This window comes from Lissotriton helveticus, chromosome 3_1 (assembly GCF_964261635.1).
Source record: "Lissotriton helveticus chromosome 3_1, aLisHel1.1, whole genome shotgun sequence".
NCBI classification, from domain to species: domain Eukaryota; kingdom Metazoa; phylum Chordata; class Amphibia; order Caudata; family Salamandridae; genus Lissotriton; species Lissotriton helveticus.
This window is the reverse complement of record NC_136061.1, coordinates 61,683,064-61,704,856: the sequence shown is the minus strand read 5'-3', so window position 1 is coordinate 61,704,856 and position 21,793 is coordinate 61,683,064. Positions and strand designations below refer to the sequence as shown.

Below are 21,793 nucleotides of genomic sequence, written 5' to 3'. Positions count from 1 at the left end.
TGGTTTGGTGGATGTGACTCCGTCGGCGGCACAGGTAATCCAGACACTCAACCCTGGGCATTTCAGGGCTTAACACTGAAGCACCCAGGTGCAAGGCAATCAGTGACGCTACCCCTGTCACTAAGGTGAGGGCCTCAGGGACCTTTGCTGAGCTGAGGATGTCACTTCCACGGGAGCTGTGACTTCCTCAGCCCAGCAAAGTTCAGCCAAGGCAGCCAGGAGCCAGCGCTAAATGTCCATTTCTGGCTCCTGGCTGCTTGCACTGAATGTGAACAGTGTCTGTCAGGCTGAACAAAGGTCAGCCTGACAGACACTGTTCGTGAGGGGCAAATGCGATGCAGCACCCGATAGCACTCCCACCACGGGCCGCTCCTGCTCTATGCTCTCACTTACTGCCACCCGGATGGATTTACCCACCAGCCCCCAGCCAGATACTTCCCAAACCACTTGTGTACTTTTGAATACCAACTTTCTAGCATACCCAGAGGTTACAGGTGGCAAAGAAAATCTGCAACCTATCCTTGCCAGTTTCCAGTTCTCACTTTCAGGGCCACAATTATGAAAAGTGTTGCATGGCTGAGTGGAAACAGCGATGCAACAGTTTTCACTGCGCCCTCCTTGCGACACGATGAATGCGCCGTATTTAATGTACGGCGCTCAATGTCGCAAGGGGTTCCAGATACGTCAGTATGTCTGACGTATCTGTAGGTGCAGTAATGACGCATTGCTGGAGTGTCTCAAAAGTGACTCAACTCCAGCAATGCGTCATTACACATGTGCAAGTCCCATGTTATATGTGCCTGCGTCAGTCTTGCATCTGTCGTGAGGCGGGCCTAAGTTTTTGACGCAATGGCGTCCTAGAAGTGGCACAGTGAAATCCAATAGATTTTAAACGGGGGAACACCCATCCTGCATTCATTATACCTAACACAGGTATAATGTAGCGCTTGTTTTTACAAAGTGATGCATCTGCTTAGATGCGTCACTTTGTAAATATGGCGCAACATGGTGCATTTTACACCACCGATGCATCACAAAAGTGACACAATGGCGGCACAAAAGTGTCACAAGTCCTCATAAATGAGGCCCTGCATTTTTTACATTTCTGTTCTATGTTTAATCTTTCACACCCCATGCAGGAAATAACTCTCTCATTTCTGAGATGCCTGGCTTGGTTTTGTCTAGTCTCTACTTCCTTTAGATTACCATGTTTGTGATAAATACAGTTTTTCAGAGCCTGGTCTGTTTATTATCCTTTGGCTTTCCGGATGCACTTTCTATATCTGGTGCATCCGTTAACTATAGGACAGCCTCAATGAACATTGTTTTCATATCAATCAAATGAGCTATTCTCTCGAAGCTTAGACTGATAATCCCAGATGTTGTAATGTTACAGTCACTCAGTTAAACTCGTCTGTGATGAATTGTATATTGGAAATAGATTGTGTCCAGGGCCGGTTATTGCACTAGGGGTGCCCTGTGCAGCATATCTTTGTTGGTGCCCGCAGATTCCCCCTTCTCCACTTATTTCCTCACTACCCCCCTCTAACAGTGCCCCTCATCTCTCCATAGCCCCCCTCTCACATGTATTTCATTTGTTTTATAGCACCACTTATACCAGTGTAGGGTGTCAGAGCATTTCACATTGCACACACATTAAGTAGAGACAGTAAATCACACGTGTATAGGAAATGTTACATAAAACAATGAGGATTAGAAGGTGTCGGAATCGTATGTCATCCATACTAGGAGGCAGTATATTTTAAGAGTGTTTGGTCTGGAGAACCACAAACTCAGCATTTAAAACGTACCACAGTGGTTGAGGTTATTTTTATTAATTCACATTTATTTCTACTCATACAAACCTTTTTTTAGCAATTATAGGATAATAAAATACTGGGGAAAAAACAAAATGTTATAACCTACATCATGCAATTTGCCTGCAGCTCATAGATGACAGTTCATAGATCACTGTACTATATTAGGATCGTAACTTATGAAGTGTTTGTCACAAAAAGAGCTCTGTGACAAAAGTAGTAACCCACTGAGCTACCCACATAAAATACAATTCTGTGATCTGCATAGCAGACATTCATTGCAACAGGCTCATTAACTCTCTGCACTACTTTATTATGAGTCAAATCTGATCTGTCTTCAGCAGTTTTTTTAATCACCAGGGTTATGTTGTGATTTTTACTGTTGCCGAAAAGTTGTTGGGCACACAAGGAACTTCACAGCAGGTGCTTTTAAACATATAAGATATTTCAAACAGAGAACCACTCCCTTTCCCCGAGCTCGACACCCAGTGCGGTGGCACAGGTCGCTCTGCCCTAAAGCTGGCCCTGATTGTATCAGTGTCATAATTTTACAACAAACAAAATAATTTAAAAAGTAAGAAAGAAATCCATTCAGTTCAGTTCAAAAGCTTTATTCGGTTTGTATTACACAACCATATAAGCAGAACAATAAAAACACAAGAAAACATGTTATTACACATTTCCAAAATAATCATCATAAACACAAATATATTAAGCTCCACTAACACAACATATTAAAAGGAATTGTTCCATGAACCGGCTCTCAAGATGACATTTATACTCGAATGGAGAAACACCATGATATATAAATACTTTAAAAAGATAAAGTTGTTGCAGCAATCAGTTATAATCTGAGTACAACTTATATTAATACTTCATATAAAAGTGGGTAGTGCTGAAAGGTGTCATGTGCAAGAATCCAAAAATGCGAAGACCCCGTCGTTAAATAGTTATCTTTCCAATAATTGGCGAACTAAAATAGTTCTTTTTAAAGTGACGTATGCATAAGTTCAAGAATTACAATTTAATTATAACGGAGAAAAACACAGAAATATCCGTTATACATTTACTCTGCGCTTTGTTACATTGCAGTTTTCAACAAAATAGTAAACATTAGATTTACAGTACGTGAGGATATTCCCATCCTGGAATAAAGTGACTTGTGCATAAGTACAAATTTTAGCCGTAAACAGGAATTTCAAAGTAATGTGCACATCTTAGCAACTCGACCGTTATCCATTGAGCTGTTTAGCACAATATAAAGTGACATATGCATAAGTGCAAATTTAGCCAGACATATAACAAAAATGTCACAATATTATCGTTTTCCTAGCTGCTCTACATTTTAGTATAAAGAGTGCAACATGGAAGCAAATATCTGGGCTCTCAAGAGAACATGACAAATTCATAGCATCTACTGTTAAACGAGTGTTATATTTTAAAAGGATAGGCTTCAAATAAAATTTCCTTATAGATGAAAAGAATTTACAAAATAGTAGAAAATGACAGCAACTCTGTTTGGAGGTATCATCACAAGGGCATTTCATAGTAGAGCCTTCCCCCATTACTGGGAAGGATACAAGGTGGTGGACAATGCCTAACCCTAAACGTATTAATACGAATCGGTGTGATGTTCTTGACACGTCCACCAAATATGCCTGGAACCCACTTTTGAGTTCGAGTTGCCTATAAAAAGCAAAGGTCTTTTGGGTCCTGATTAGTTTTATTCGCTCCTCCCTCTTATAAAACAGGAACGAGTCTTTTATTTCTTTCTTAGAAAAAGTTATTTCATATTCAGACTCCTTAAGAATATTAAAATCAAATGTGCTGAACCAATAAATAATATAACTCAACCATGGAACACGGGAACAATAATCTAATTTAAGGCAATCTTTAATTATAGACTGTGTAAACTCGATTTCACTCTTATGCCAAATAGAACGCTATAAGAGTAATGGCCGTAAGGCTGCCAGGTAAGATTTATAATTAAGGCCAGTTTCTTGATGAACTAAAACAATGGATGCCGAGGCAGGGGCACACAGCAACCGTTTGAGGAAGCTGTTTCATTTTTTTGGACTTGAACTGTTGAGGAATAACCCCATAATCCAGCTCCATACAAGGCTGCAGAAACACATCTTGCATTGTATATGGCCACCATGTCCTTTATTCTGCGGTCCCCTAATTTAGTTGCAAAACTAAAAATGCCATTGCTATTCCTGGTCAATTTATATCTAATATTCTCTTGCTCATCTGCCCATTTGCCATTACCTTCAAAAGTAATCCCTAGATAACAAAATATTTTTACAGCTTGTATTTTTGAGCATTCTAAAAAGAACTGCCTTGATGACTTCATTTTCTTCCCGCATGTCATAGTATAGGTCTTCGATTTATTAATTAAAAGTTTCCTACCCTTGATAAAATTTGCGAATTCATCAATAAGCCGTTGAAGGCCTAATGGGGTACGGGAGATTAAAACAGCGTCGTCGGCATATAACAATACCGACACAACCATATCGTCAATTATTGGTGCATCTGCTGAAATATTGTTTAATACCGTAGCTATTTGATTAATAAAGAGGGAAAATAAAAGAGGGGCCAGTACGCACCCTTGCCTAATACCTCTTTGCACAGCAAAAAATGGGGTTCGCTCGCCTGTTGGCCCATATCGTACGCTGCAGAATAATTTCTCATATACCCGTGCTAAAAAGAACACTATCTCTTTTGGAGCCCCAGATTCCAGCAGCACTGTCCAAAGAAGGGAATGGTTCACTAGATCGAACGCGCTGCTTAAATCAGCGAAGCATAAAAACAAATTACCCTCTTTAGCTACTGTATATTTATTAATGAGTAGATCCAGATTTATGTATACCAAAAAAGGGAACACTGTTCCTAATGCAAGGTGCAAAAGTCACCCATGCAAAAGGGTGCAAAAAGTCACCCGTTTAAAAACAGGGGAAGAAAAGAGAAAGAACAGGGATCCTAGGTAACAGTCCCCACTAGTGATAGGAAAACCATATTGTTGTCCTCTGTTGCCCTCACACACTCCGAAAGGTGTCATGCTTCATCATTGGGCAGTTGCTCCTCGTAGGGCCGGCGCTGCAATTCCCTACGGGTCCCCCGAAGGTTCTCGTTATCGGAGATCTTTTTATAGGACTGCCGGTTGATGCATGTGGGTGTGTGGGGTGTGGGGAATGGGTTTTCCATGTTCAATTGAGGGTAATAGATTGACGTGCAAGTGTGATATAAAAATAGGGTCACCATGCAGCGAAGGTAAATTGGTGTACCCAGAGTAGACTCAACTACTAATTAAAATCTAGCCCCACTGGCATACTATGCCCGGGCATAGAACAACATAGGTCAACATGTTTCGCGCCTTTATTGCCATAAGGATGGTTGGCGCTTCTTCAGGACCAGAGCTATAGTGTGTAAGGTGCACGTGAAAGAAAACTAAAAAATACCCTCACATAAATCAGGGCGGCGCAGTAACCTGTATGCCCAGCTTCTGGCTACAACTGCATGGTGGAACCGCTCCTGATCAGTACCTAGGAAAGAAAAACAGTACAGGGTAGGTCACATGTATTAACATCAGGAACACCTTGACGCTACATAGTGTGCCACCATTGTGTGCACATCCAATACATTAAAACAAAAAGAACTACAGATACATGAGAACCAAAAACAGCTGCCTACCAAACAGTATCCGTGCCCCGACATAACATAGTTAAGTACAAATGTATAGGCCCCCTAAGAAATGAGAGTAACTCCTTTTATATCAAGGTGCAGAGTCACCCAGGGACATGCTTGCACCTCTGCTTGATCTGTAATCAGGCCTAGAAAGCGCTCATAAACTTGAAACACAAATGGTTCCAGCAATGGTGGGTGCCCTTAAGGTATAATCTCATGATGGGCGCTTACCTCGTCATGTCGAGGAAACCAACGCTGGCACAAGCATTGTACACCACCAATATGCCGGGCTGTAAAAATAACAGAAGTCAGCGGGAATTTAGCTGTGGGGACCGGGACAAGTCTTGTGAAGCTTTCAGTGCGGGCATATAGCCCGTTTCCGTTTGGCGAAAGCTACTCACGTATTCCCCGCGTGCTGATGCCTCCGCACCTACCCCTCCAATGGGTCTGCCGAGAGAGTGAGATGGAGAGTCACGGCAACTAGTTAAAAAGTGATCACTGAGGTCAGGTGTGCTGGGCGTTACCCCCTTCCGGAGTTCCCGTCTGAACATGAATATAACCGCGCATGCTCAGGAGAACAGACTTGCTAATCATGCGCAATATTAGAGATAGTGCTCCCCAACACATGCGCGTTAGAGGCGCTTATAATACAAACGTGTTAAAGTCAAGAACTCTGTTCAACCATAATTATGGTAGGTCTGGAATACTCAAAGGAGTATTCCAGACCTACCACCGTAACAGTATGAACAACCTGTTATTTCCAATATCTTCATGTGTAGGCCTCACTAAATGTGACCCCTCTGTTCTAACTAGATTGATAAACAGTACACCATACTTCTTTGAGTATTCCAGACCTACCATAATCATGGTTGAACAGCGTTCTTTACTTTACCACGCTTGTATTATAAGCGCCTCTAACGCGCATGTGTTGGGGAGCACTATCTCTAACATTGCGCATGATTAGCAAGTCTGTTCTCCTGAGCATGCGCGGTTATATTCATGTTCAGACGGGAACTCCGGAAGGGGGTAACGCCCAGCACACCTGACCTCAGTGATCACTTTTTAACTAGTTGCCGTGACTCTCCATCTCACTCTCTCGGCAGACGCATTGGAGGGGTAGGTGCGGAGGCATCAGCACGCGGGGAATACGTGAGTAGCTTTCGCCAAACTGAAACGGGCTATACGCCCGCACTGAAAGCTTCACAAGACTTGTCCCGGTCCCCACAGCTAAATTCCCGCTGACTTCTGTTATTTTTACAGCCCGGCATATTGGTGGTGTACAATGCTTGTGCCAGCGTTGGTTTCCTCGACATGACGAGGTAAGCGCCCATCATGAGATTATACCTTAAGGGCACCCACCATTGCTGGAACCATTTGTGTTTCAAGTTTATGAGCGCTTTTTAGCCCTGATTACAGATCAAGCAGAGGTGCAAGCATGTCCCTCGGTGACTCTGCACCTTGATATAAAAGGAGTTCCTCTCATTTCTTAGGGGGCCTATACACTTGTACTTAACTATGTTATGTCGGGGCACGGATACTGTTTGGTAGGCAGCTGTATTTGGTTCTCATGTATCTGTAGTTCTTTTTGTTTTAATGTATTGGATGTGCACACAATGGTGGCACACTATGTAGCGTCAAGGTGTTCCTGATGTTAATACATGTGACCTACCCTGTACTGGTTTTCTTTCCTAGGTACTGATCAGGAGCGGTTCCATCATGCAGTTGTAGCCAGAAGCTGGGCATACAGGTTACTGCGCCGCCCTGATTTATGTGAGGGTATTTTTTAGTTTTCTTTCACGTGCACCTTACACACTATAGCTCTGGTCCTGAAGAAGCGCCAACGATCCTTATGGCAATACAGGCGCGAAACATGTTGACCTATGTTGTTCTATTCCCGGGCATAGTATGCCAGTGGGGCTAGATTTTAATTAGTAGTTGAGTCTACTTTGGGTACACCAATTTACCTTCGCTGCATGGTGACCCTATTTTTATATCACACTTGCACGTCAATCTATTACCCTCAATTAAACATGGAAAACCCATTCCCCACACCCCACACACCCACATGCATCAACCGGCAGTCCTATAAAAAGATCTCCGATAAAGAGACCCTTCGGGGGACCCGTAGGGAATTGCAGCGCCGGCCCTACGAGGAGCAACTGCCCAATGATGAAGCATGACACCTTTCGGGGTGTGTGAGGGCAACAGAGGACAACAATATGGTTTTCCTATCACTAGTGGGGACTGTTACCTAGGATCCCTGTTCTTTCTCTTTTCTCCCCTGTTTTTAAACGGGTGACTTTTTGCACCCTTTTGCATGGGTGACTTTTGCACCTTGCATTAGGAACAGTGTTCCCTTTTTTGGTATACATTTATAATTAAGGAGCATGGACACTGGACCTTAAAAAGCTCCTTGGTCCCCCCCTCTTTTGTTGAAGTAGATCCAGATTTACACATTGTTCAATAGTGCCTAGGCCCTTCCTAAATCCATATTGGACTGGAGTTAAAACTCTAAAATCTGAGGCCCATGTTTCCAGTCTTTTTAAAAGCACCCTGCTCATCACCTTTATAGAAGAGTCCAGCAGCGATATTGGGCGGTAATTGCAAGCTTCAGAACGCGAACCCTTTTTGTGTAATGGGACAATTAATGATTGGGCCCATGATGTGGGAAAACTCCCCAGAGCTGCAGTGTTAAAAATCCTTGTCAGGATTGGTGCCCATAAACCCATTACATCCTTATATAAATCAATCGGGACGCTGTCCGGTCCAGGTGCCTTGCCCCCTTTACTATTTACCATCCCTTCCTGCACCTCTTCAACACTAATTGACAGTGGTAATATAGGCCACGTAAAATCATCATCTAAAAAAGGAGTTAAAAGCAACCTATCTGGATTAAATATATTAGAAAAGTGTTCAATCCAATCGGTACAGTTCACATAAGACATCAATTCGGGAGTACAATTATCCTTTAAAAAAGGGCTATTAACAGTTTCCCAGAACAATTTACTATTATTAGTGTCGGCTGCCATATTTAACTTATTCCAAGCGTCTGATCTCAGCTCTTTTTTGTGTGCCAACAAGGCTTGCTTATAAACAATTCGAAGCTCATGAACAAGCAATTGGTTACGAGGCTTGGTCCCCAGTGCCAGTTTCAATTTGTGTAATGCCTGGGTACATTTAGGATCAAACCACCTCTTACCAGCCTGTTTCTGCCCTTTAGTATTCCTTGTTAGTACATTCTTAATTACGCTGTTTATATCAGAAAAGGTAGTTAATAAAGTGTCAGGGATGACCTCTTCACTAAGGCAATAATCAATAGCTTCCCTACATCTGATGACCACTTCTGTTTGAATCTTTGGTGGGTCTACACCATCCCACTTAATTCTCATCCCGTTAGGCCTAACAGGGAGAATATCCAGAAGTCGGTCCTCGGTGTTAGATAATTTGTTGCCCCAGTCTAATAGTACTATAGAATTACTATTGTGGTCACTAACAACCTGTTCTGATATCCAGAGGTCCGAAAAGAAACTGTTCCTCGAAATTAAAATGTGATCTATATTGCTGTTCCCATTCCTCCCAGTAAAAGTTGGACATTTGATATGGCCCTTCTTCATGGAACAGTCTAACAGATCAAGGTCAAACTTGGCCATAAGGGTATTTAAAGTCATGCCATAGCTACAATGTGGAAAATGTAGTATATCATTGTCAGTCTCAGTGGTAGTAATAGGGGCTTTTATAAATCCACATGAATTGGACAATATCGCTGGGCAAACTCGAATATTAAAATCGCCAGCCCACAGAATAACTACCAGTTTACTGGAGAGTTTCAATACCCTATCTAGCTCTTTTTCTAATGGATCTAGTGGAGCTTCCCTATCTTTAGTAAAATTATTATTATAGTGATTAATTAGAACCAAATCCTTGCCCTTTGGGAACGCTAGTCTCAGAACTTGGCTATAATTATCAATAGGTGAATAGCTGGTAATTTTACACCCAACTAGCTTGGTGGATATAAGTAACAACAATCCACCCTTAGCTCTTCCTGTTGGGGAGGGTACAGCATTTAAACAATAAGATGTATAACCTTCCACTGCAACCACCTCTGTACTCCAAGTTTCTTGTAAACAGATAATGTCACTACCATGAGTGATAAAATCCTGCCAGAAGGGCGTATCCAATTCTTTTCTCAAACCTGCAATATTCCAGGTTGTTAGTGTGTACCCTACCTGCGTTACAATTTCTAATCCCTGATTGTCATTTAAATTTGAATGTGTGGACACACCCACATTCGCCAAGAACTCGACAGGTTTTATTATAGTTGGGTTGCCAATCTCACTGGTACCAGCATTCTTACACACCATATTGAAGTCTATAGGATACCCCCTCTGGGTTTTTGTGTCAATCATTATCCTCCATCCTAGTCAAGCACTGAAATCTGTTATACAATGGAATAGAGAATCGCATCGGGCGAACTAATGGTGGAATAGACAACCGATTAATATTGGTTGAAAGACTGAGGATTCAGCATTCAAGCCTGTGACCTGCAGGTTTAATGCTGATCAGTATTGTAAGTGTCATCCAATGAATAGTATATATTTATGCATGCACTCACGCCTCTGCTGGTCTTACCCATTGGTTTTTGGACGGCACTGTGTAAATGCAGCTGCATTCTGTGTATGGTACCTTGTGTTTAGAATGCAGTGGGTTCCCTTTCATAAGGAGCGTGTGATGTTCCCCGTCAAGATGGCTTGAATCAAACTCTTTTTCCTTTTGGGTCAGAGAAGGCGAGCGATGGCACCAGCTCCGCACCGTCCTAAACAAAAGGATGCTGAAGCCAGTGGAGGCTATGCGGTACACCGGGGTCATCAACGAGGTGGTGACGGACCTGCTGACCCGGCTCCAGGAGGTGAGGAAGAGAAGCCCATCGGGTGTGATGGTGGACGACATGGTCAACGTGCTCTACAGATTTGCTTTTGAAGGTAAGGGATGGACCTCAGATCCCCATGCTTGGCATCGCTTGGTTTACAACATTTGTGCCAGTGCACCAAAAACCAAAGGGTACATGACATTTATCAACTCAGGCACAGTTGAAACTAGATTAGGCGGAAACTCTCAGAAGCTAGAAGTAAAGATCATCCTGTCCAATGTATGAGTAGGATATCTGTCTTCTTTCTACAACTCAGAGAATGACATTAGTAACAGTACTGATGCAGGAGGCTTAGCCTGTGACGGCATTTCCATAATTACCAAAATGTACCTATATCAAAATGTACTTAATGCAGCCTAGGTATTTATTTTTGGTTTGTATGCAATTGGCTGTGACAAATGCCTGATAAAAAAGTTTGCCCAAGTAGGACTGAATAACCAAGTTTGGTATATTTTATTAACTATGTGCTAAGTAGTCCAACTAAAGCGATTTTAGCCATGTCTGGGTCGTAATCATCTTATCCTTATGCTTTCAGAATTGACTGGAGCTACAAGTTATTGGTTGATGCCTGTATTTCCTCCCGCAGTAAAGATTTGGGGGCATGAATGAATGAAAGTATTCATAGAGCGCACGGTGGCCAAACGGCTTCCTGGCGCTGAGAGCTCTAGTGAACAGAACAGACAGGGCCAAGGAGTTAGCAGGGGTAGGCCTGGGCAAACAGGAATGTTTTTAGCGCTTTACGGAAGTGTGAGAAGATGGGGATAGAACGCATAGAAAGAGGGAGGGAGTTCCAAAACCGGGGCGCAAGGACAGAGAATCTGGTTCCACCAGTGCGAGTTTTACGGAAACAGGGAACAGTGAGGAGGGCAGAGGAAGATGATCGGAGGGTGCGAACAGGGGTGTGAGTAGAGATCAGGGAGTTGATAAACGCCGGAGCAGAGCGGTCAACAGCCCGAAAGACAAGGCACCCTAGTTTGAACAAGGATTTCTGCAGGATAGGTAACCAGTGGAGAGATTTGAGGACAGGAGTGATATGGTGAGTTTTGGGGAAGTGAAAAATAAGACGGGCAGCCTGATTTTGGATTGCTTGAAGACGGCGAGTTTCGTAGGCAGGGATACCTACGAACAAGCTATTTCCATAATCAAGGCGGGAAGTGATGAGGGCAGAAATGATAATTTTAAGAGAGTCAAGAGAAAAGAAACGGGAGATTTTTCGGATCAGCCGGAGGGAAAGAAAGCAAGAGGACACTACAGCACTGACCTGGCCGTGCATAAACAGGTCCTGGCTGACCTTAATGCCCAACTTTTTAACGGAAGGAACGGGGGTGGGAGGGGGCCAAGAATAGGGGGCCAAAAAGCGGAAGACCAAGGGCTGGATGAGCCGCCAGTCAGGACAAGCTCAGTCTTGTCTGGATTGAGCTTGAGGTGATTGGCGCTCATCCACCCAGAAATGAAAACCATAGTGGAACGAAAAAAAGATAGGGAGTGAGAAGAAGAAGAAAGATCAAAGACGAGCTGGAGGTCATCTGCGTAATTATACACAGAGACCCCCAGCTCAAGGAGAGAGGAAATAAGGGGGTGAATGTAAAGGTTGAAGAGAAGAGGAGAGAGGGAGGAACCTTGGGGGACCCCACAGGGCACCGGGAGGGGGGGAGCAGAAAAACCGGGGAGGTGGACAGCTTGTGAACGTCCTGTTAGAAAGGACGTGATCCAAGAGAGGGTGGGGCCCCGAATGCCCGCTGCGCTGACACGGTCAAGAAGGATGTTGTGGTCGACCGTGTCAAACGCAGCGGACAAGTCGAGGAGGATCAGGGCTTGAGGGGAGTTGGTGTCAGCCTTAGCTTTCAGCTCGTCGAGGACGGCGAGCACCACTGATTCGGTCGAATGGCCCGAACGAAAACCTGCCTGATGGGAAGCAAGGAAATGGTTCTGCTCGATATAAGAGGAAAGACAAGAAGTGACGTAGCTTTCAAGAATTTTAGCAAGATAGGGGAGAAGAGAAATAGGTCTGAAATTAGAAGGGAGGGAGGAGTCAAGACCAGGTTTTTTAAGAATGGGGGAAACAATAGCAGATTTAAATGACAAAGGAACCAAACCAGTAGAAAGAGAAGCATTAAGAAGGGAAAGAGGAGTGGCAGGGCAGAAAGAAAAAAGAGTTTTCAAGATGCAAGCGGGGGCACAATCGGTGGGAGAGCCAGACTTGATTTTTGTGAGCAGAGCTAGGAAGGAGTCCAAGGAAAGAGGCGGGAAAGAAGAAAAGGAAAAATTAGACGCAGAGGGGGCAGGATGAAGTGGGATAAAGGGAGTGATAGAAATGTTGGATTTAATTTTGACGATCTTCTCGATAAAGAAGTCGTTTAATGAGGAGCAGAGGGTTTGGGAAGGAATAAAGTTAGGGCAAGCGCGATCAGAAGTGGCCAAGTTGTTAACCAAGGAGAAGATCTCTTTAGATTTGTTGGCAGATAAAACTACCTGCTCGGAAAAGTACTTGGTTTTGGACACAAGGATGGCTTTCTTGTACTCATTAAGGAGGGATTTGTATTTGGCCTTAAGGTCGGGGCAGTAGCTGCGGCGCCAGAGGCGCTCAGAGCGTCTAAGTTCCAGTTTGAGGACCTTGAGCTCAGAGTTGAACCATCTGTGGGCCTCGTGTGGACGAATGGACCTGACTAACTTAAAAGGGGCAACTTGATCGCAGGCGGAAGATAACCAAGTGCTAACTGCAGCGGCCTGTAAATCAAGGGGAATGCCATCAAGGTCAGGTGAGGAAGAGGCAAGGGAATGAGAAAGAGAGAGCAGGTCCGCGTGATTCCAACTGCGTGCAAAAACGTTCTTGGGGCGAGGGGATTTGTGAGGGAAACCAAGGTTGATAGTGAAGAAGATAAGGGAGTGATCGGACCAAGTGCAAGGAAGGATACTGGGGGGGGGAGACTATGTCCTGGGATGACCAGACTTGGTCCAAGATGTGTCCAAGATTATGGGTAGGGGCAGATACATAAGACTTAAGGTTAAGACACAAGAGGGTGGCCGTGAAGTCCTTGGACGCCAAGTCCTCCCTGGGGTCGCCAGGCCAGTAATTGAAGTCGCCCAGCAGGAGAACCGAAGAGTTATTAACTACGAGGGTAGCAAGGAGTTCTTGCAGGGAAGCCACAAACAGAGGCATGCTCAGGGGGGGGGCGATAGACAAGGACGACTGTGAGAGGTGCAGGAAGATTAGTGGAGCGGGCAACCAGAAAGTCCACCCCAGCTATAGAAGGTTGGGAAAGAAGCTGGAAATGGAGACTAGTCCGAACAATCATGGCTACACCCCCCCCGATCCTGCCGTCAGGGCGGTCTGCCCGGATGGCATAATAAGAATCGGGGAGGATGGCCAGGAGGTCAGGGAGAGAAGCCTCAGAGAACCATGTTTCCGTTAAAAACAGAATGTCAGGGGAGTCTGAGGTAAGAAGGTTGAAAAGTTGTAATTGATGCTTGCCTGCCGAGCGAGTGTTGAGAAGGCAGGCAGAGGCAATGTGTGGTAGTACAGTTGTAGTGGGAGAAAGCCTAGTGTCCTGAATGGGCAAGGAAAGAGTAGGCCGCGGAGAAGTAGTACAGCCTAGGTGGGGGAGATAGATACCTAAAGAAGTAAGGTACTGCGTAAGAGTGTGAGATAGGGGCACGTCAGCAGTGCAGGAGAGTAGTTGTGCAGATGTGTATGCCACTGAAGGGGCAGGGTGTGTGGCCCCAGGTCCCGGCCTGTCGCGGACGGGCGCAGACGGGCTTAACTTAGGCGCAACTTCGGCGCGCCTTCGTCGCGCCCGCTGCGCTCGTCTGCTGCGCGGCCGGGATAGCAGTGCCATGAAATAGGCCACCAGAAGTAGTAGGGGCGTGGCAGGGGGTAGAGGGACAGAGGAGCTGCCCCGCCAACCACAGAGCAGCCCGAGATGGTAGCCACGCCCGTCCCCGCCCTCGTGACCTGCCCGTCAGAGGGGGAGGGAACGATCAGCTTGGGGCGCTTAGGCGGCGGCAGCCAAGGGAGTCAGGTGGCGACAAGGGGTGCGCGATATCCAGAGCGCAGCCCCTGAACAAGTGAAGGCAAGGTATTTAAAATTCAGTCTTGTAGCAGATTAAAAAGCGAAGTTGCGCCACGCCTAGGCAGCGTTGTTGCTCCCGGCAGAGCCTCGGGAGATCTGGTCAGTCACAGAGAGCTGAGGCTGGACTCACCCGGCTGAAGGAGATTGCCAGGGGGGGAGGGACAGAGGAGCTGCCCCGCCAACCACGGGCATATTATCAAGCCCCAGCGATAATTATCACTAAGTGCGCTTGGGTCGCTTTTAATAATCGCCGGCTATCGCTGGAATATATCGCCCAACTAGCGCTGTATTATCAACGCTTAGCGCTATGGCGATAAATATTCCAGCGATAGCGGGGTTTTCCATAGAACATCGTTGGTTTTCCAGCGATGTTCCATGGAAAACGGCGACAAGTTTGATGATAGGCCCAATGGCCTTAGCCCCACAATCCACCTCCCATGTTAGGTATGCCTTAGTCAGGAATTTAACAGACGTTAAATTCCTGAGTTAAGGCAGAGTTAGCGTGATTTAAATTATCGCTACGCCTCATTGTTAATATCGCAAAGCTGCCTTCGTGATATTTTCCCATGTTGTTTTCACAGCCACGCCTACTTTGCATCTCATTATCGATGCGATGCGAGGCATGTGAAAAACGGGAGCTAAGTCAAGAATACACGCGCTATCGCGTCCTTGTAAATAATGCAATATATTTATCGCCGCTTTGCGGCCGAAAAACAGACGCTAAAGCAGCGATAATTGTATTGCCGGCCATTGGTAATATGCCCCGTAGCACTATAATTGCATCAGCCCAGCGTGATGAACAACTGTCTGACTCAGCAGGCAGAACTTCACGCTAACTTGTACCTGGTCTGTAGTAAGAGACAAATTTAAAGTATTTCTGAAAAGATTGCAATGCTTTATTTTTCTCTCTTGCATCTAGGTACCCGGGTCTTTGTATGATGAATTGACATACAATGGCTTCTCTTTTAGTTAGCATTTTTCTTTCTTTTTCATTTGTCAAGATTCAGGTTAAAACCTCATGGGTTTATTCAAGACGATGGTCATTACAGAAAGTAAAAAGTAATTACTTAGTCAATGAAGGAAACACCCTAATGAACATCAAAGTATAACTCTGCAAAAAGAATAACATAAGGTTTTATCTCTGCATAAAATTGAGGAACGAACTAAGTGCAAATCAGTAAACAGATTAATGTGAAGGCTGCTCCTTATGCAAGTGTGAAAAGACACAAAGAGTCTAAGTATAGATCAATAAACAGACTAGGGCAGGGTCTGCTCAATTAGGAAGCCTAAAAACAACTGGGTCATCTCCAGAATAACACTGCATTTATCATGTTTCAGGGTACAGAACCCACCCTTATTTTATGGGATGATATGACATAACAGGGTTGGGCTAGTAATGTTACCAACACAGAGACCAATAATTATTCTGATGACCATGATTCTTGAGACATCTACTTCCCAATGCTTTTCATTGGTTGGGTTATGCATAACTTATTACGGAAACAAATCGACACTCTATGTAACAAAGAAATACAATGGCTATTTCAGCGAATGATTGACTTACATAGGACCTTGTCAGCCAACCTTGGTAAGTTACAAAATAAAGGAACATCCTGAGCATTGCTTCCTGGAGAGAACTCAGATATTACAGTTTATGTTTCTCCAGACGCCTCGGTTGAGGCTTCATTTTCAATGGTTTTCCTGAGATGGAAGTACACAGACAACGAGAGAAAGGCTTGCTAACGTCAAATAAATGTGCATCATTAATCTGCAAATACAATTAGCTGCCATTGCTCTAAAAAGTAGGATTTGCAATAGAAAACTAGAAAATAATAGTACTACTTTTGGTATGGAAAAATAAAAAACAAACAAATGGAAAATATGAATGAATGCTATTTTGTAGTGCTCACAATTACCCAGGAAAAGGTGTTCAGGAGTTAAAATTTACGTTGTTGCTTCTGCGGGATGTCTTGATGAAGGAAAACATATGTCCACTACTGCCCTCCTCACACCTCTCTTATGTATTGCCTCCATTCTAGGCATCTCAGCCATCTTGTTTGAGACGCGCCTGGGCTGCCTGGAGGAGCGGATCCCACCTGAGACGCAGAACTTCATCGACTCCATCGCCCGCATGATGCGGAACTCTATCTTCACCATGCTGCTGCCCACCTGGACCCGTGACATCCTGCCCTTCTGGAAACGCTATCTGCAGAGCTGGGACACCATCTTTGCATTTGGTAAGTCTCAAGCTGCCAGCTATGTGGATACAAAAGGGAAGGAGATTGGCTTGGGTCCATGGAGGAAGTGCAAGAAAGCGAAGAAAATAGCCGCTAAACAAGCTGCTAAGATGGTGGTGTGAGTTAAACTCTTCCTGTTGCCTTCCATAGTGATCGATGGTGATCCCCCGATTAAACCTTTTAGCAGGGTCAGGTCAGCTAAAGTCAACTTGGACCTTGTATTACGCGCTACCAAAAAGTTCATTGTTATTAAATAGTTGAAGTGCCTGTTACATCTGGGTTGGTTTCAGAGCCTGGTGTGGTCAGTTCAGCATTGTAGTCTTTTGAGGAAGATAAAGGTGTCACCAATGAAATGTATAATAGCAATTTATTTAAGGGCCTCAAGATGATCCAGGTGATAACATACACTATACGATAGAGGGAATTACAGCACATGAGGAGAGGTGGAAAGAGTGAGTGGTACAACGAGTGACTTAGACCAGTGAATGGTGAGCCCAGAGAAACGACCAAAGTGGATATATTCTCTAAGCACAGTGGATAGAAAAGTCCATGGCTCCCTTACAAACAGCAGCATGTCGTCTGCATACAGCGAGATGCTCAAAGAGCGGTGAGCGGATTGCAGCGATGCTGCTCTACGCCACTGCCGGATAATACAAGCGACTGGTTCTAACATTAGTGCAAAGAGAAATGGCAAAAGGGGGCAGCCTTGCCTTGTCCCTCTGCGAATGGGAATGGGGTCTGAGGTGAAGCCTTCAATATGGATCCTTGCCGACGGGGCGACGTATAACAGTCTTATCCAATTAGTAAACAGCGGTGGAAAACCCATCTGTCCAAGGATGCTAAAAGATAACTCCACTCTATGGAGTCGAAGGCTTTGGCAGCATCGAGCATCACAGCCACAGCCTGAAGATCGGGGTTGAGAATGTGGTACATTGCAAACAGCATACGAAGGTTGTGCGAAGTGGATCTCTCAGGTATGAAGCCGTACTGGTTCGGTAACACTAGAAGGGGCATCAATGGTGAGAGTCTAGTAGCCAGTATCTTTGCCAAGAGTTTTGCATCTGTATTTATGAAGGAGAGCGGGCAATAGGAATCACACCGATTAGGTGGTTTATCCTTTTTGAGCAGAGTTATAATAAGGGCCTCACTGAGTTTCGCAGGGAGGGAGCCGGCATCGTATGCCTCAGCATACATTTCAAAGAGGTAGGGTGTCAATTCCTCCGCGAACTCCTTATAGAACTCGCTGGTGAGTCCATCAGGACCCAGGGCTCTTTTATTTGGAAGGGATTTTATCGCAGTTTTAATATTGTCCTCAGTCGGAGGTAGTCTCTGTGACCGTCCGATAGCCACGCCAGCACAACATCGGAGAGATAGTCGTCGAGTTCCGCAGCCTGTGCACCAGTTTTTGATGTATACATGTCAGTGTAAGCAGCTTGGAACTGCTGGACTATGTCTCTTGTGGAATAATGGTCTGTCTCAGAGTCGTCAGTTATCCTTCTAATGGTATGTGTGTTTTCACTGGTTTTGGTTTTAATCGCTAGTGTGTGGCCAGGTCTGCCCACCTTGCTGTATACGCAAGCAACATGGTGCTTGGACAGGTAACGAATTTCATCACCTGCTAGTTTATTATATCCGGTGATGGATTCCTGAATATGGGAGAGGAGTGCCAGTCTAGGGGAACGGTCATAGTCACGCTCAAGACACTGCAGCCTACGTTCAGTCTGAGGTAATTGTCCACGTAAGTCTTTTAGAATGCCTGCGGTCGTACTAATACACACCCCAAGTATCGTGGCCTTGAAGGCCTCCCAGAGAGTGGTGCCGCTATCTACTGATCCCTCATTTAATGCAAAGTATTGTGTGATCGCCTCACGTATAGTGTGCATGTAGAGAGGATCTAGCAGTGCATCACTGCGAAATCGCCACGTGAACTGCCGGGCAAAGGATTGTGGAATGTGCAATTCGAGTCTAATAGGATTGTAATCAGACAGTGTTCTGGGAAGCACTTCCACATCCAAAACCCAGGTGGTACTGACGTTGCTCATTAGCCAGTAATCTAGGCGGGACCAGCTAGCGTGAGCAGTAGACACATGTGTACCTGCCAGACTATTTGGATTACGCAGGCGCCATACATCAGACAGTGCTAGTTCTGCCATTCCTTCATTGATAACTCCTGCAGACATAGGCGAGTGACCAGCTACCCCACTTGACTTGTCCCTGCTCGGGTCTAAATGAGTGTTCAGGTCCCCGCCCCATAGTATGGTGGCTTCCGGCCATTCCCATAGAATGGAGAAAAATCAGGGTCTTCCACATTAGGACCATACACGTTCACCAATGTAATGAGCAACCCCGCTAGTTTACCGTGTGTTATTGCGTATCTGCCCGCCCCATTTGTGCAGCTTCAGATCAGTGTGAAGGGTAAGTTTCTCTTGATGAGGGTGAGGACCCTTCTAGCGTAGGGCAAGTATGAGGAGGCCTGGGGGTAACCTGCCCATCTGGTTCTTATCTGTGCTGCAGTGATGCAAGCAGGCGCGCAACACCCATTGGGCTCACCGGGCTTCAGCCCCCCCCCCCCTCGCCTCCTCTGCCCGGGCTAAGATGACACGCACTGAAATCATTAACTAACGCTGCGCATCGGAGCCGAGAATGTGATTTTTATTATGCATTCTGAGAGGCCCAGCAGCCCGAGCAGACAGCCAGCCTCTGAACAGTTTCCTCGAGTGAACGCCCCCTGCCCTCACCTCTTGATTTCCTTTAGAGTGGCGCCGCCGAGGTGAAATCCTTGCCTGAAGGCAGGGATTTCACCTAAGCACTTGATGGGTTATAAGCATGGGGTGTGAAGTGCACAGCAGGGGGGAAGGCATGGCCAGTGCAGGTGACGCTTTTCTTTTGTATGGGAATTCCTGCTGGCGTCATAGCCCAGGGTGTGCTGTCTGTGCACTTGTATAGATGTGTATTCCATACAAGTGCACAGACAGCAAACCCTGGGCTATGCCGCCAGCAGAAATTAATTTACAAAGGATAAGCAGCACCTGCACTGGCCATCCCTTTCACCCTGCTGTCTGTGCACTTGGATGGAATTCACATCCACTGCACTGCTCACTAGATCAATGGTGAACAGGGCCATGGATCTTTCTATTTTCGCATCCAAGGGCAGCAGCGAAGAAGCAGAGGGGACCCAGGCAAGGAGAATCCAGGAGACCTATCTACTCTGAGACCTTCGAGGGGCTGGATGCCAGGACGCAGTGCTGCTGATCAGCCCGACTCCACAGTATAGTATCAGAGGAGCAGGCAGCAGTTTTTTATGTAAGTTCTAGTAACTTTAATGCATTTTTCAGCACATCATTACATACTGCCTGCATATCTAGGTTACTGTGAATGTTGTTCTTGACTTACATGCATAGAAACGTCAAAGAGGACAGTCCCCTCCAAATATGCAACTGTAATGTAAGTTTGTAGTGTTAATTTTTTTTTGGGGGGTGCTAGTGGGTAACTTTAGAGTTCAGAGTGGGTGTGGGTTTTAGGGAGCCAGTGAGTAATTTTATGGTTCATGGTGGGTTACAAATTGGGGTGCCAGGGGTTAATTTTAGGGTTCTGAGCGGGTATGGGTTTTGGAGTTCCAGGGGGCAATTTTAGGGTTTAGGGTGGGTATGGGTTTTGGGGTGCCAGGGGTCATTTTAGGGTTCAGCGTGGGTATGTGTTTTGGTGCGCCAGGGGTAATTTTAGGGTTCAGGGAAGGTGTGGGTTTTGGGGTGTCAGCGGGCAATTTTAGGGTTCAGGGTGGGTATGGGTTATGGGGTGCCGGGGGAATTTATGGTTCAGCATGGGTATGGGTTTTTGGGTGCCAGGGGGTAATTTTAGGGTGTGGGGTGGGTATGGGTTTTGGGGTGCTAGGGGTGGGGGGGATACTTTTAGGGTTCAGGGTGGGTGTGGGTTTTGGGGTGCCATGGGATTAATTTTAGGGTTCAGCGTGGGTATGTGTTTTATAGTGCCAGGGGTAATTTTAGGGTTTAGGGCAGGTGTGTGTTTTGGGATGTTAGGGGGCTATTTTAGGGTTCAGGGTGGTTATGGGGTGCCAGAGGGGAATTTATGGTTCTGCATGGGTATGGGTTTTGGGGTGCCTGGGGTAATTTTAAGGTTCAGGGTGGGTATGGGTTTTGGAGGGCAATGAGGGAATTTATGGTTCAGCATGGGTATGGTTTCTGGGGTGCCAGGGGTAATTTAAGGTTCAGGGTGGTAATGGGTTTTGGGGTGCCAGGGGGTAATTTTAGGGTTCAGGTTGGGTATGGTTTATGGGGTGCCAGGGGGAATTTATGGTTCAGCATGGGAATGGGTTTTGGGGTGCCAGGGGTAAATTTAGGGTTCATGGCGGGTATGGGTTTTGGGGCTTCAGGGGAGTGATTTTAGGGTTCAGGGTGGTAATGGGTTTTGGGGTGCCAGGGGGTAATTTTAGGGTGTGGGGTGGGTATGGGTCTTGGGGTGCCGGGGGGACAATTTTAGGGATCGGTATGGGTTTTGGGGTGCCAGGGGTAATTTTAGGGTTCAGGGCGGGTATGGGTTTTAGGGTGTGAGGGGGTTAATGTTAGGGTTCAGCGTGGGTATGTGTTTTGGTGTGTCAGGGGTAATTTTAAGATTCAGGGTGAGTATGGGTTTTGGGGGGCAAGGGTGTAATTTTAGGGATCACTGCGGGTATGGGTTTTGGGGTGCCAGGGGTCATTTTAGGGTTCAGGGTGGGTATGGGTTTTGGGGTGCCAGGGGGGTGATTTTAGGGTTCAGGGTGGGTATGGGCTTTGGGGCGCCAGGGGGTAATTTTAGGGTGTGGGGTGAGTATGGGTTTTGGGGTGCCAGGGGGGGATAATTTTAGGGATCAGGATGGGTATGGGTTTTGGGGTGCCGGGGGTAATTTTAGGGTTCAGGGCGGGTATGGGTTTTAAGGTGTGAGGGGGCATTAACCGATCCTGATTATCTGCCATTTTAGCTCCGCCCCATTGATTAACATTAGCCACGCCCCTTCTTTTGCCATGTTAGCCCCCCCCGAAATGAAGACCTAGTTGCGCCCCT

At 45.7% G+C, this 21,793-nt stretch overlaps 1 protein-coding gene across 1 annotated transcript in view; it reads left to right on the top strand.

Moving 5' to 3' along the window:
* LOC144822103 (sterol 26-hydroxylase, mitochondrial-like) overlaps positions 1-21,793 on the top strand; it is a 208,693-nt gene that overhangs the window by 120,383 nt on the left and 66,517 nt on the right. Inside the window, exons 3-4 of the mRNA XM_078679228.1 lie at positions 10,281-10,480; positions 16,538-16,735. Coding sequence (XP_078535354.1) covers positions 10,281-10,480; positions 16,538-16,735 — 398 coding nt within the window. The remainder of the gene's footprint in view (positions 1-10,280; positions 10,481-16,537; positions 16,736-21,793) is intronic.